Genomic DNA, 15,118 nt, shown 5'->3' with positions numbered 1-15,118 from the left:
CCAAAGTTAGACAGATAAACTCTTGGATCTCACCGTGGGAGAATGCTGCTTAATTCCATGCCACATCGAATCTGTTGATGAACCTATGATGAACAATGAACCTATCCAAAGGATATGTACGTCCAATAAGCCTTAGTTATTTCTATGTACATCATACATATATGAGTGAGAATATAAATACAAACATGTAACGAACCTACAGACAGTGCTTTTAAATGTCAAAATGTTTCCATGGCAACAATTTAAAAGAAGCTAAATGACTTGTGGTTTGTAGATATGAATATAGAGTCTAGATGAGCCAGCTCAGTGAGATTGGGTCACACAATATTAAAGAGTACACTATTCAAAATGGACAAAGATGGCGTAAGACAGAAGGAGTGTTATGAAGAATTGAAAAGAGATCTATTGTATGAAATAATTATGTATAAACGCTATATCTTCTCATTGCTTATCTTATGAACACACATTAGTGGGAGATGAACGCATGAAGGAAAGGGCGAGAATGGGTCATGATGGATCATACTCCATACCAGTCGGTGGCGGAAATTCACCATTTGTATCGTTTGCCAACAGCCAATAAATGCAGAAGAACAAGAGGAAGAGGCTATAAAACGGAAGCGGCGAACAGCTGTGCGACTTGACACACCGTAGCAGCAGCATGGCGTGAGCGGTCGTGCGCGTGCTGGCTGCAGACAAACTTGTAAGTAAGTTAACGTTATTCAGACATTTTGTATTAACGTTTATTTTCTTTAAACCTGATTTGAACGTCTTGTAGGCATCGTCTTGCAGACGGGAATGGATTTGACGGAAGGCTCCGCGCTCGGCGTGTTCAGCTGCCAGCTGTGCGAGGTTTCCAGCCCATACAGCTTTTACGGACAGAAGCCGCCGAACACCAGAGCTATAGTGTGAGTAAAGAGCACTGTAACCATTTAAGAAATGGAGTGTCATATCATGCGGTGTAGGGCATTTAAACTGCGTGTGAAACCGCTGACCTCGCGTTTGTCGACGAGTGAATTGCAATGTAACGAAGGCAAAAATGAAGTGTCATGTTAATTGTTTGGTATATGCATGTGTGGCACCTCCTGCTTTAATTTGAGTGTTATTTCAGGCGCACTTAATTTTGTCGTTTAACTCTTATATAATGGCTATATTTGGTGTATTTTATTGGTCAAAATATAAAGAAATAAAATAACAAACAATGTTTACTATTATCTATATACAAATTGTCAATGTCACTTCTGGTCAACAATTTTACTGTTTATCGATTTGATGGACGATTGTTTATTTAATCAATTAATCAATGAGGTAAATAAACACGCTGTTTTGACGTTGTTTTTTATGGTTAATTTGTCGCTGCGTGTTTTCACTCGCTGTCGATGGCTTCAAGGCGCTCACGAGTCTGGTCTTGGTAGGCAGCAATGAGCAGTTGCAAGTTGGATTTAAAAGAAATGAATTGTGTTACGTTTGTTTCAATCGTGTACAGGTGAGTTCCGCTTGACACACTGAATCCGTCACTCCATTTGTCATAGCACGCTCTGACTAGAGCACAGCAATACGGGAGCAGTTCAACACACGGTCAGACTTTCTCCATCATAGCCCGGGAGCAAATGCTGCTAACTTCCAGGTTTATCCTGGCATCCGTAATGAGAACATCGCTGCCGGTCTTCAGCTGAACAGGTTCGTTCATACCGCATGAATGTGGAGATTTCACATGGTGCGTTTAGGTCTCTGGGTTGAAGCCATTCATGAGTTTCATCTTGTCAGCGAGCAACAATGAGCAGTAACGAGTTAGAATCAAAAGTAACGAAGTGGTAGATTAATTTTGGTGTAGCTTCATATATATTAGTTCTGCTGGACGCATTAAATCGATCATTTGATTTATTATGGCATGCCGTTTCGTGTTTGTGCAAGTCTTGTATAGTTTGTCTAAGGCTGAGACAGTTGTTGTTTGTCTAAGGCTGAGACAGTTGTTTGTTTTTGTTTGTTCGTCGTGGCATCTTCGGTTGAACATGACTGGCAGTCTTCAGCCCAGTAGGTATTTGTGTGCCATGCGAGTGTGGAGATTTCAGGTACGTATAGGTGTTCCGGCGCTGGGGTAAGTATAGCTGGATTTGTACAAGGAAAAGGTGTTGAGGTGAAGCCATGGACCAGGGCGAGCGATTGACCAGACCAAGGGTGGACGGACCGGTGAAAGGATCCATGGAGCGATCAGCTGACCGGATGGAGCAGCGAGCAGAGGACCGGAGCGCATGTGGTTGAGCACAACATGATAGGACACAACATGCGTGTCGGCATAGAGAAGGATAGTGAGGAAATGAATTGAAGGGAAGCGTGTGGCTGCTGCATGCCATGAGAAATGTAGCAGCTGATTTAGTGCGTCCAGCAGAAGTTGTCTATATGATGATATAACCCAAATAGAGAAGTGATTTATTTGTTTTATGTATTCCCTGCTAATTTGCAAGTGGTCATTGTTGTGTGCTTTGAAGGCAAGAATCATGATTGGCTTGAAGGTATTGGTAGAGAGACCGTAACATTCGATGCGAAATGTCCACATTCATGCGGTAGGGAAGTACCTGTCGAGCTGAAGAGCGGCAGCGTCGTTCTCATTACAGATGTCAGGATGAACCTGGAAGTTAGGAGCATTGCCTTTCAGGCTGACATGGGGAAATCTTATCCTGTGTGGATCAGCTGCAATATCGCTATGCTGCAGTGAAGGTGTGCTATGAGAGATGGAGCGACTGATTGAGTGCGTCCAGCAGAAGTCATCTCCGTACGATCGAAGGAAACGTCAGACAATTAATGAGTTAAAAATGCAGCTTGCAAGTGGTCATGGTTGCCTGCTGAGGCCAGGCTCCTTAACGTCTCGAAGCCGTCGACAGTAAGTAAAAACCCGGAGCGATAACTTGAGCATTTAAAAAAGGATGTGAAGATGGAATGTTAATTTACTCAATTAATGAATTGATTAATAAAGCGTTGTCTGTTAAATGAAATAAAGGAAAAACACATTGGCCCGAAGTTACAGAAAAAAAAGCTTTATATACAAAGATGGAGCACTTGTGGTTTTTATTTAGCCCCCCCCCCCCCCAAAAAAAAATAAATAATCCAGAATGTAACATTTTAGGTTTAAGTTTGAAAAGTTATTGAAATGTTATGTTTTGTAGATTTTCTTTTGCAGCAAAGTTTAGCTGTTCCATGTACAAAAGTGTTTGTGAATAAACGTTCAGGTTAACGTAGAGGTGCCAGACATGCCTACAAACGCAGAGAGTGGTTTCAGGCACAGTTGTAATGCTGTACATGAAAAGGAACGTTTGCTCACCATCAAGTTGTATAAAAAGTAGGGTTCTGTTAAAGGCTGGAGGTGGGCATGTAGTAGGCAGTGTACCGATACTGGAAAAACAGTGGTATTTAATAATAATAATAATAATAAGCGTTCAATATCATAATTTGTGTTGAGTATTTGACAGTTAAATTGTGAAGTTGCTTGTCAAATGTATTGAATAACGCAGTAACAATGTGATGTATGGAATGAAAGGCAAATGTGGCCAGACAAGTAACCTATTTCTCTTTCCTAGCTTTGTTCCACTGAATGAAGTCTGTAGATGGGGATCAACTTTGAATGTCTTCCTGACATGGCATCCTCCTGAAGGCTGTCATTTGGGCCGAATATGCAAGTTGCTTTAGGAATTGATTTGGTGTTTTGTCAGTCAACATTACCAAATACTGGCAAAAAAGACGTAACCATCAGTTTGAATGCAGCTCCTGGTGCTGCATTGAAACTGAATAGGATGAGTATGCTTAATAGATGTTTGTTCAGAGGACTTGACAGAGTAGGCCTGCTGAAGTGAATGACAACTTGATTGTTTTTGGGATTGATGGCAATGAAAGCTTAATTTGAAGGTTCTCCAAGTGTATTTTGATTTGATGCATCATGTGGTCATCTGGTATGCACAAGTAATTTTGTCAATTGGCTTAATGTCCAAAAAAATCAGACTTCTTCTTGTTCCTCTTCTTCTTCTTCCTCCTTTTTCTTCTTCCTCCTTCTTCCTCTTCTTCTTATGATGAATGTTGCCACTACAACTAAAAAATTGTTAGCCATCATTGGTCAGTTCTGCCATTTAACTTGTACTTTGTAACTGTGTTCTCTGCTGTTATAAAAGGAGGTGTTTCCCACAATGAAGAAAATGAAATGGTTGGAAAGTGGTTGAAAGGGTGAGTATATGATGCAAGTTTGAATTGTCTTGGTCTGTACTTCAATGTTTGTTTTTCCCTGCAGTAATCAAGTTTTGTGGCTGCTTCTGTTGACAAAGCACTGAACGCTCTTACATCCTAGGGGTCCCTCTGGCAAAGCTGAGTATGAATCAGGAAAGTAGACATTGTTTATCAGGTATTGTCTTTTTTTTCGACAGTGCTTTTTGAAGGTTAGTATTTGTGCAGTAATTTGTACAATTCAGTAATATTTAAATAAGACGCAGATTTTTGTAAGGACAAAATTGGCATGCATGCAGTCTGTCCATTGGCAAAAAAGAACATTTATATAAAAAATAGTAAAATAAAAATAGCATTAGCTGAATGTTTCTAAATGGTGTTACTTAGAAAAAGCATAGCTTTGCTTTGTCAACTGCAACAGAAAGAAAAGAACAAGCAAGAATGCATTAACCTTTACATGCCAGCACAAATCGGTAGCAGTAGTTGAGAGCATATTGAGCTTGATGGGCATATGAGTTTGGTTTGAACTGCAATGTGAAATACTGAGGGCAGCCAAATGACTGTGAGGCATTTATATGAAGCGTTGTTGTTGTTGTTGTTGTTGTTGTTGTTGTTGTTGTTGTTGTTACAGTATAGTTGTAATTCGTAGTATGTTTGTGCTTTTGAAATGTTGAATGAAAGTAACTGTTTTTGGTGTGGTGTTATGTTTGTTCAGTATTGTTTAGGCTGAAACATTTGATCAGCAGTCACTGCATAAAATGTGTTGAAGCTGTGCTCATGATTTCCGTGACTTGTAATGAGTTCCTTTTTGTGCACAGTCTAAAACGGTTCTCTTTGGTCACTGGCTGCAATGGTCAGTACATGTGCACCACGTACAGACATTTGGAGAAGAGTATGCATTACTACATGCGTGTTGTGAAAGTGGGTTGGCTTTGAAATGGGACGAGCAAGGTATTGTGATTTCCACCATCATGAACGCGAGTACTATTGACCTAGCTGTGCAACGTTATACAGTAAGTAGATGTCCGCAGGACTGATCTTTGACCCACAACCTCCTAGCTGATGCTGAATCCGGAGCTTGTCATTTCAGTACAGACGACTGTTTGTACGGTCCATCTGCACAGTCATTTGTTGAAGGTTACCAGGATTCCCCTTTTGTGTAAGGTGCGGAGCAACATTTTGTTTGACAATTGGTTTGTCAGTCATATGCCAACGTAAACCTGTGTAGGTGAGTGTTGATGTTGGCGAGTGACACATTTGTTTAAAGGCTCTGTCAAGTAGTAAGTACATAATGGGGTGTTTGAGCAAAGTCAATTTCTGCGGAAAGAATTTGGATGGATTGTATCTGAAGTAAATTCACCCGTGTCCGGTAAGTATAAGAAAAAATGTCGGCAACAATACAAAGGTGGGTGTTGAGGAGGTTATTTTGAGCAGCGTTTATGCTTTGTTGTAGCATTTCCTGCTGTAACAAAGAGGGTAAGTATGAACGGTGGATATTTTGCTAAAGTAGTTGATTAGTTTGTCCATGATTGAGCTTGGGCAATAGATTTGTGACTTGTCCCACTCGCTTTGTGAATGTGACACAGTTTATGAAGTCAATGTTGTTCCCTGATAAGGGAGATTTTCTTTGAGAGTTTGCAACGGTCATTTCATGAAGCATTTTGGCCAGTGTATTTCCTTTTTTCTTTTTCTCGTTCAGTAGTTTTTTGAAAGGCCGGAGTGCTGAACAAAAACTTGCATGTTTAACTAAGATCAGCGCTCCATCTGGGGCAACTTTCGCCTAACCTTTTATTTGTCATCCCCAGGTGTTTGTGTAAGGCTGTGGAAAGTTGTTGGTTGTGGGGCATTTGTAGTTCCTGCATGGAGAGGTCAAATGTGGTTTGTAAGGCTTGTAATGAAATGAAAACGGAGTGTTATTTGCATTTGAAGTGTATAGTTAATGTAGAGTAGCCTCAGTGGCATGTATTGTATTAAGCAGCTATTTGTGTTTTTTTTTTTTTTTTTTTTTTTTTTCCCTAAAAGATACGTGGTTGTGTGACTATTGAGCTGTGTGGCTGAAGTATGCCATTTGGTCCGTATGGCAGTGAATGAAGGTGTTTCCAAGTTGTCCTGCTTGTTTTGGTTGCAATGCTTCCAGGAGTAAAAGGGTGGTTTTGAAAAGGTGATGTGAAGGTCCATTTGATGAATAAATGGTGCTTTGGCGTCCAAGTTGTGCATGGTGACTGTTGGAGGGTGGTATGGACGTGTGCATGAGCAGTGATTTGTAGCAGATGTTTTCCAGGTGTCCTTTTTGTTTGCTTCCTGAGGATGCAAGGTTTGGGTCATGGTGCTTGAATATCATTGGTTTGTGATTTGTGAAGCGGTACGGTTAGGGCTTTTATTTGTAATTTTGTTGAACAGCGAGGATATGTGCTGGAACTAACTTGTGGCATTTGATGTGGTTTGTCTGTTTAGTATGTTTAGCAGACAGCATGCTGGTTTGAAACGTGGTGTGTTGCATTTGCAAGCCTAGTGTGTTGACAGCTGAGGGCTGTGTTAAGCAATAGTATGAAGTTGGACAAAGTAAATGTGTTTTGCGTGCTGTATGTAGTAATAATTTTGGTTGCATGTTTGAGCATTTTGACTTTTAATATCCAATGTAGTAAATTGGAAATCTGTTTTTTTTTTTTTTTTTTTTTTTTAATTAATGTTGTTGTTGTTGTTGTTGTTGTTGTGGATTTAGTGTTTGTTTTGTGTATTGTTTAACATGATGGCCTACCATGTTGTAAAATGCAAAGGTTTTTAAAGTGTGGAGCAGTATCATAGTAAAAGTTTAGGGTTGAATTTTTTTATTCGAGTTGTTGTTGTTTTATTTGTATTGAAAGTTGTTGTCAGTCAGTCCTTTTAGTTGTGAATGGGTATCCAATTGTAATGATTGATTGATTGATTGATTTATTTTTTTGTCACTGTTTATTTTTATTATTATTCTTTTATTTTTTTGTATTGTGGCAGGGCTTGTATGTTGCGTTTCTGTTCAGTGTTCACATTTGTAGCTTATTTGTATGCGTGTTTAGTGTTTGTGGGATGTTGCAGTTTCCAGGTAGAAAGTGTACTGTAGTGTTTGCACAACATATTTATTTATTGATGTTTGGCCAAAAAAAAAAGTGAGTGACTTTTTTTTTTTTTTTTTTTTTTGTGTGTTTTTTCAGGCTCTTGGAGGAATGTTTTGGCATAAAGGACCCCTTCAGCCCAGAGAGAGAGAAGTTTCTGATTTTAGGATCCAAGTGCTCTCTGTGCAGCAAGACTGTGTGTGTGGGAACGGTACGTAGAAGTTGCGACTCCCAAAGTGAAGCGAAGCTGTGACGTCAACTGAAAGGCTTACTGGACTTTTGAAGATTGCTTTTGGCATATTAGTTGAATAAAGTGTGGTAAACATAACGTGACTACTTGGGCTCCTTTTATTGTGCATCCTATAACACACCAGTTAGAGTGAGAAATGGTGATTTTAGAGAAGCAGAGAATGCTTGTAAAGTTTTATTCAATTTAAAATGAATGTGTATATGTCTAATGTGCATGTAAATGATTTGTATAAAAATAATTGATTTATTAAAAAAAAAAAAAATTAGTAGCAGCACTGTTAATATTGAAATGTTATTGTCCAATTTTATTTATAAATTTGAAGTGTTGTATGACAATTTTGGTGAAGGCTACCTTAATGTGTTCACAGCATGGCTAAAGGACAGTGTTGTGTCGTTTTAGACCTAAAGTAAATTGTACAAACGGTGTGTGAATGGTTCTAATGTAATGGCTCATTGGTGTAGAATAGAAATGTTGTAAATGCACACAATGTTTAATGTGTAAATAGTATGCAGAAAATGTGAGTTTTCCAGTAATCAGTTATGTTTACCACAAATATTGTAAAAGTGAGATATTGCTGTTAGAGGTGTTTGGGATTGTCCTGTTTGTGTTTGAAAAAGTATGTAATTGATTATGGTAATGGGAATTATTCCTTGTTTAATCATTGAAAGAAGAAGAACACACCATGATAGTGTTTTTAAGGTGAGAGTGTGTGAATTTTTTTGTGGGGTTCCAGATATTCATGTTGCCTGCAAAATATTTGTAAGTGTATTGGAGGTGTTTGTTACAACAAAGCTACATTTGATCTGCCACAGAATCTAAAGAGGTGTAAGAGTGGGCCAAAGGTGGGTGTGAAGACTATGATGAGTTGTGTACTTCTGGCCCATACTGACATTTGTATGACGTTTTCATGACACTTGAAATGTAGCTGGCCTCTGCTTGGATGTGTATGGAAGCAGAAGTAGCAATAGAAATGGAGTAAAATTGCATTTCTTAAAGCATTCTTCAAAAGCATTTGTTATTTGAAGTCAAAAATCAGAGTTTAGAAATAGTGCTTAAATTGGATAAGTGCTGCAGAATTGAATCTGTTTTTACTATTACCTAAAGCAATGGGTGATTTGAATTAATCCCAATAAAATAAACGTTTTTATAAGGTTAAGCAACATTGATATATTTGTACGTTGCGGTAGTTGATGTGTTAGTTTAGTTTTTCTTCCAAATGAGCTTTGAGCTGAGGCATAATGTAATAGTTTGAAAGTAAATCGCTTTTTCCAGCAACAGCTTTTGAAATGAATTGGTAAAGGAAAGTTTACTTAACGTCTGTTAAGTGGTGAAATGTATGAGTTAATGTAATGAAGATATTAGTGTAATCCTAAAAAAAGAAAAAGAAAGAAACGTAGTAAAAATGTAAGTTTGATGGGTTTTGTGTGAGAACTGCTGGATGCTGCATTTTGGCAAGAAAGAAATGGAGATGGAGGAAATGAGTAAGTGAAGTTAGAATGTCCAAAAAAAAAGCTAAAGCGTTTCCAAATGCACAATGAGCTTTATTCACATGCATCGTCTTGCCTTTAATGACTGAATTGTGTGCGTGTATAGTGTTGAAACGGTATAGTCACTAAGGCAGAGTTTTGTTCGTTTTACCCACAGGACTGCAGTTTGTTCTACACCAAGCGCTTCTGCTTGCCTTGTGTGCGGGAGCACCTCGATCAGTTTCCAGAGCAGGTTCAGAACGAGCTGCTGAGGAAGAAGAGCGTCCAGAAGAGCACGTCCTCATGATAATTGATTTCATGTGATTATATTCATTTATGATCAGATCAATGAAATGAAAGTGTGAGTGATGATAAAGTTTGATTTTGTGGTTGTGCTCGTATGAAGCAAGTTTGAGCAGCAGAGCATCTGTTGAATGTGACCGTTTATGGTGTTTACACAATATTTTGTAAGTGACAAGAGTGTTAAATAAATAGTGTGAAGAAGATTTTCTGACTCACTGCTCATGTTTCTACACACCACTTGTCTTAGTGGTCATGATTGGACAAATCACAGTTTTGTGTTTGTGTGTACCAGTCGTAGGTGAGCCTAGAACCCATTGCTGAATGATCTCCAAACTCCTGCACTACCCCTACACCAAAAGGAAGACCTGCACGACTCCAGCCTGTGGAAGCCTTGAGTGGAATGAGACTGATCTTCAGAAGCGCCGGTAAGAATATAAATAGAAGTTCCAACTCATCATAAGTGTGAGGAGATCTGTGGCTCAGCGGCATGAGCACTGGCACACCATGCCAGAAAGCGCTGGTTCAAGTACAGCAAGATCTCCGAACGAAGAGGAGGCATGGGCCACAGCAAAGACAGAAGGCTGGAAGGGCAGACGAATGGATCCATGGGGCCCCAGAGCGAAGCAGTGGAGTGGATGGAGACAGTCAGCGGTGGATCAGGTGAAGTCAACCAACGATGGATCGCACACACACAGAGGACTGGACCAAATCTGGAGCAACACAGCATGGAAGGACACAACAAGTGGTGAGATGACACAGCGGAGCATAAACCCAGAAACCACCCAAAGAAAGAAGAAGGGGGGGCCGTGACCGTGGCCCCCCCCCGAGGTTTCGGAGCGTTGATCCGCCGCGGTTATGCTTTAGAGTGTTCCGGAAGCAAGGCCAAAATTTGCTAAAAATTTGCTAAAAATGCCAAAAATGACTTAGTAAAAAAAATTTTACTGAAAAAAAATCCAAAATTTGCCAAGCCACCCTCACACAACCACCTACCTAAATATATATATATATATAAAATACACATAATAATAAACAATAATAAAATACTTGTTTTGTTTTTTTTCTCCTCCCTCCCCCTCATGAATATTTATAAAAGTAAACATTGCTAATTTTAGCCAAAAAAAATTGAAAATAATCTCCCCTTAAAAAATGCTGAAAACAGTACAAATTTCAAACTACCTGAACAATTTCTCCCCAAAAAAAATCTTTAATCAATTACATACATTACAAAAATTCCAATGCATAAAAATTACACAATCAACAGAACTCCAGGAACACATTTCCACATCCCAGCTACTGCACCAAAAAACGTCATGAACTAAATTTCATCCATTACAAAACCACTAGATGGCGACAAACTCATACTTAAAGCAATTGGCCTTTCCTACTGCAATTCAGTCAAAACCAGGAAAACTTGTAACAAACTTTCCTTCCCTGATTTGCACACTTTAGCTCACATCTTTCTACGCAGTAATTGTTGAACCATCGGACAAATTAGACAATTACTCACGACAAAGCAGTAACCATCAATTGTGTACAACTCTACTAATTACTTGTTTTACAGAACATGCCATTACCGATAAGGCACCAGCCAACTCAACTCACACTTGGCCGACATAAACGCATCGCACCAACCTTCTAAGAGTCAGTTCGATTGATCCCCCCCTTTATATCTATCATCTTCTACTACACTGTACGTCTACAGCTTTCACGTAAATGGAACTGGTCCAACAAAGTCTTGGAAAAAAAGGGTCAAAAATCATATTGCTTTTCTTCCATACAACCAAAACTCATTCTGCAGATGTGTTGCCAGATCACTACAGCTTTTAAACATTGACATATTCGCCGTTGTACCCGTTTAGAAAGCACACAATTTTCCCTTTTTATCATCTTTATTGATTCTCAGTAATGACTTTCATTAAATGATTACAAATGCATGGCAGGTTGAGCGTGCGCTTACATTTCACTCAGTGTCATCGTTAGGTGTTCACCATAACTCAATTGTGGGAATAAAACACCTCGTTTTGCCATGTACACACGTTTATCGAGTCTTCGCAAGCATGCATGACATTTCCAGGCAGGCGATTCTGACTTTCGCACTTGCTCTAAATCAAACCGTTCTTCTTCTAACCGCTTACAACTGTTGCTGACTTCGCTCGCACGCTTTTTAACCCTTTCTTTCCTGACTTTTCTTTTTCCTGCTGACGATTAGCGGACATGGCGACTCTGCTGTTTGTATAGTTTTTCGTCGATGGGCGGGGCGCGCGCTCCGACCTCCAATCGCGAGCTTCTTCTGTTTAAATAGCCTTCGCTGTCAATCTTTTTCCCCCTGCCAGTTTTATTTGCGATCGCCATATTGGGTGCTCGAACGACTTGTCTGTTTTCCTCGGAATTACTACGACGGGGATCGCCGTTTTCATGACTCGTTCGCCGCTCGCGCGCGTTCGCCTTTCCGCGTTTGTTATGCGTGCGCCCTGCGCCTCGCTCCGCGTTCTCGGGAGGGATTGCTCTTAGTTACGCCGCGTCTGCGATTCTCGGACAAACTTTTCACGTGCGAAATGTCAAAAGTGCGCGTCTCCAATGGAAGTCCGACGCTGGAGCGAGTGGACCCCAGGCAGGCGGATCACGGCAAGCCGCCTGTCTGCCGAAGTCTCTTCGGCGCCGTGGACCGCCAAGAGTTCGCCAAGGATGTACGGGAGCAAATGCGGGAGATCGAGAGAGCGTCCGCGGAAAAGTGGAATTACGACTTCGCCGAAAACCGACCGCTCGCGCCGGGCGACTACGAGTGGCAGGAGGTGGACGCCGACGAAGTGCCGGACTTTTACACCAGACCCCCTCGCGTAAAACGGCCCTCTTCGGCCGGGACTGTGGATCATAACGGGAACCACGATTATTTCTTGACGGCTCCCTCTCCGTCCCCGGAGAGCGGAGCGGGGAACTCCGAACGCGCGGACGCCGGGAACCGCTCGCTCAGCACGCCGAGGAAACGACCGTCGACGGAAGATCAGGGTAAATGTTTCGCGGCTCGGACGTCTCTCCGTTCGCGAAAGCGACCTTTTCTAACACCATCTACGTTCTCCCAATAGATGATCTTCGCCGAAGCAAAAGACCCAGCGTCCACGCGAGCGAGGCCGACCCCTGTCCGGACGCGACGAGCTCGCTCGAGCGCGCTCCCTGCGAACCGGACCCCAAAACGTAAAGGAGGTGAGTGAGTGAGTGAGTGAGTGAGTGAGTGAGTGAGTGAGTGACTGAATGACTGAGTGAGTGACCGACCGTGCGTCCCGTTCTTTTCTTTTGTGAACGGGAGAGCCGCTTGTTTTCTCACGCGCCGATAAGGTCTGTTATCTGACGCTTGAAACTCTTTCAAAAGCGAGGGCGCGTTCTGTCACCGCGCGAGTGACAGCGCGCTCGGATGGGACCCAAATGCATAACATTGTAGTAACACGTCAGCAGGTCTCTTGTAGGGCGTACGGGCGGGGGAGTAGGGGGAGGGGGTCCGGGTTCGTCATCCGCGCACAAACCTCCTCGCTTTATGTCTGTTTTGAGGACCGAACGTGCCTCGCGTGTGTCACATTTCAGCACATGCGTTTCCTTCGCTAATCTGCTTTCTCCCTCTTCTTCCCTGCACAGATACGCCGAGAAGCCCGCCCTCACCATCGACTACTTCGCCAGCCTTGCCAAGTAAACGGGGACAGACGGCGCTTCCAAAATACAAATCGAGCCTCGGAGGGGCTGAATAAGCACTGAATTTTTACACTAAACTTTTGGCACTCGACAGATTTTATATTTGCCTCAAAAGCAGACGATGTAGCAGTATGCGATTGGAGTTGCTTCGTTTCTTCTTTTACTACCTATGTATATATATATATATATTTTTTTTCTTTTTATAATGTAGCACGTTTTCGTTTCATGTTCATGTCAAAGCAAAACGCGATCCTTCACTAATCCACCGCGCTTCACTTTAAGAATTGCTGCGCGGTTTTTCAAACGCATCTCCCGAACGAACCGTTTTAAAGTAGCCCACATATCCCTATGGATGGATGGATAGATAGACCGTCTGTCAGACACACACACACACACACACACACACACACACACGCACACACACATTAGGAGCATCTTTCCACTGCTCTCGATTTTGCCTGCCTCACAAAATACACCTTAAGTGCTCAACGCTCGCCCTTGTTAAAGTTGCACAAATGTCATCGTCTAAACCGTTACTTTTCTTCTCACCTCATGTGACCTAACTACATTAAACCGCTTCGATAATTACATTAACGCGACTCATGTTTATTGGTACTTAAGCTCATTTTCTTTGGTTTTTCACACTCAAACACACCTTGGTCATGAGAACTGTGGCTCTTAGTGTGCTGTTAAACGTTTCGCGCTTTTTTACAGTATTATTATATTATCCTTGGGTTCTTCCACTAATTTTACTTTATTTATTTCGCTTCATTAGCATCCTCGTATCAATTTCTCATTAACTACAAATCCTACTGAGTACACGATACAACAGAGCAACTGTATTGATCCCTTGATTATTTTTTGCCTTTTTTACGTTCGTTGGCGTGTAGCTTTACGTTTCTATATATATATATATATATATATATATATATATATATATATATATATATATATATATATATATATATATATATAGTTAGTACTTTCTCTTAACACTGGGCCATACGTTTAACAACAACATTAGTCCGTGAAGCCGCTTCTTTGCAACGATATATCTGGCTTTCGTGTTGAACATGACATGGCACTATGATTGCAAATCTCTATGAAAACTCAATTAAGACGTTACACTGCGCCTGTGTAAAACATTCAAGTGTACATGTGCTCGTAAACAAAACTAAAAGGATAAAAAAAACACTGAGGAAATTATACTAACTTATTTATGTCAAGCTTTTTCTTGTTTATGACTATCCAAAGTGGCATTTGTGCATTTTCTCTTATTACTTCTTTTTGTAATTTTCCTTTTCTCCTTTTTTATCCATTTGTGCAAGGTTGCATACTGAGCCTTTTAAGAAATGATGTGGACTGTGTATTGCTTTATAAATGAAACGATTAAACCATCATGACATTGACCCTTTCACCTGACTCTTCTTTATATCAATTTTTTTTTTTTTGGGGGGGGGGGGGGGGGGGGTGGTGTGTTGTTAATGGACATCAAATGTTGCGTTGCTATTTTGCAATAAAGGATGTATTATTATTATTATTAGTAGTAGTAGTAGTAGTAGTAGTAGTAGTATTACTTTACATTTCTTTTATTTGCCATGCACAAACTCCCCACACAAATACTTTTGGTATTTTGTCATATATATATATATATATATATATATATATATATATATATATATATATATATATAATTTTTTTTTTTTTTTTTTTTTTTTTCCTATCAAACGAATGCAACAAAAGCTCTGTTTAATGATTGACAGATCCCCATTTAGCCCCACGGTGTTTGGAGTACAGTTGTGATAGGTTTCAGATGCTCGCATTACTCTGCTGTAAAGCGCCCTGGCCCGAACACAATCTCTTACTTTACATTGTTTCAAGCAAAAGACACGACACCTCTAATGTTTATCTGGGTTACCGTGTAAAAAGTCCTCTTGTCCTACGTAACGCCTCACGTTTTCTGCATTATTCGTTTAGTCACCCTAGCTTTGCATGCTCGCGCGCTCTTCTTATTAACACGACGTGCAACAAGTTTGTGCGTAAAAGTTTGCCGTTTCAAACGAGCAACCCGCGGAGCTCTTGCTTCGATTCAGAAAAAAAAACAAGGACACGTCCCGTGCGGA

At 40.7% G+C, this 15,118-nt stretch overlaps 2 protein-coding genes across 9 annotated transcripts; both read left to right on the top strand.

Annotated features, from left to right (window-relative positions):
* The first annotated feature begins 604 nt into the window (after nt 1–604).
* Nucleotides 605–9,517, top strand: cdpf1 (cysteine rich DPF motif domain containing 1). Of its 8 annotated transcripts, none has more exons than XM_073946316.1 (6): nt 635–700; nt 776–905; nt 3,573–3,667; nt 4,158–4,209; nt 7,395–7,506; nt 9,190–9,517. In XM_073946316.1, exons 4-6 carry the CDS (start codon nt 4,187–4,189, stop codon nt 9,316–9,318), a joined length of 264 nt encoding a protein of 87 aa, XP_073802417.1. In that variant the 5' UTR covers nt 635–700; nt 776–905; nt 3,573–3,667; nt 4,158–4,186; the 3' UTR covers nt 9,319–9,517. The 8 variants fall into 8 exon arrangements, with proteins under 8 accessions (NP_001020698.1, NP_001070230.2, XP_073802417.1 ...); XM_073946317.1 differs by having other exon boundaries at nt 635–704; XM_073946318.1 differs by lacking the exon at nt 3,573–3,667.
* Nucleotides 9,518–11,620: 2,103 nt separating this feature from the next.
* Nucleotides 11,621–14,409, top strand: cdkn1ba (cyclin dependent kinase inhibitor 1Ba). The gene is given in 3 exon segments (NM_001013268.1): nt 11,621–12,320; nt 12,398–12,515; nt 12,942–14,409. Coding segments are annotated over 2 exon segments (564 nt in total). The 5' UTR covers nt 11,621–11,869; the 3' UTR covers nt 12,511–12,515; nt 12,942–14,409.
* The last annotated feature ends 709 nt before the right edge of the window (nt 14,410–15,118 follow it).

This window comes from Danio rerio, chromosome 4 (genome assembly GCF_049306965.1).
Source record: "Danio rerio strain Tuebingen ecotype United States chromosome 4, GRCz12tu, whole genome shotgun sequence".
Lineage (NCBI taxonomy): Eukaryota > Metazoa > Chordata > Actinopteri > Cypriniformes > Danionidae > Danio > Danio rerio.
This window is presented reverse-complemented; position numbering and strand designations above follow the sequence as displayed.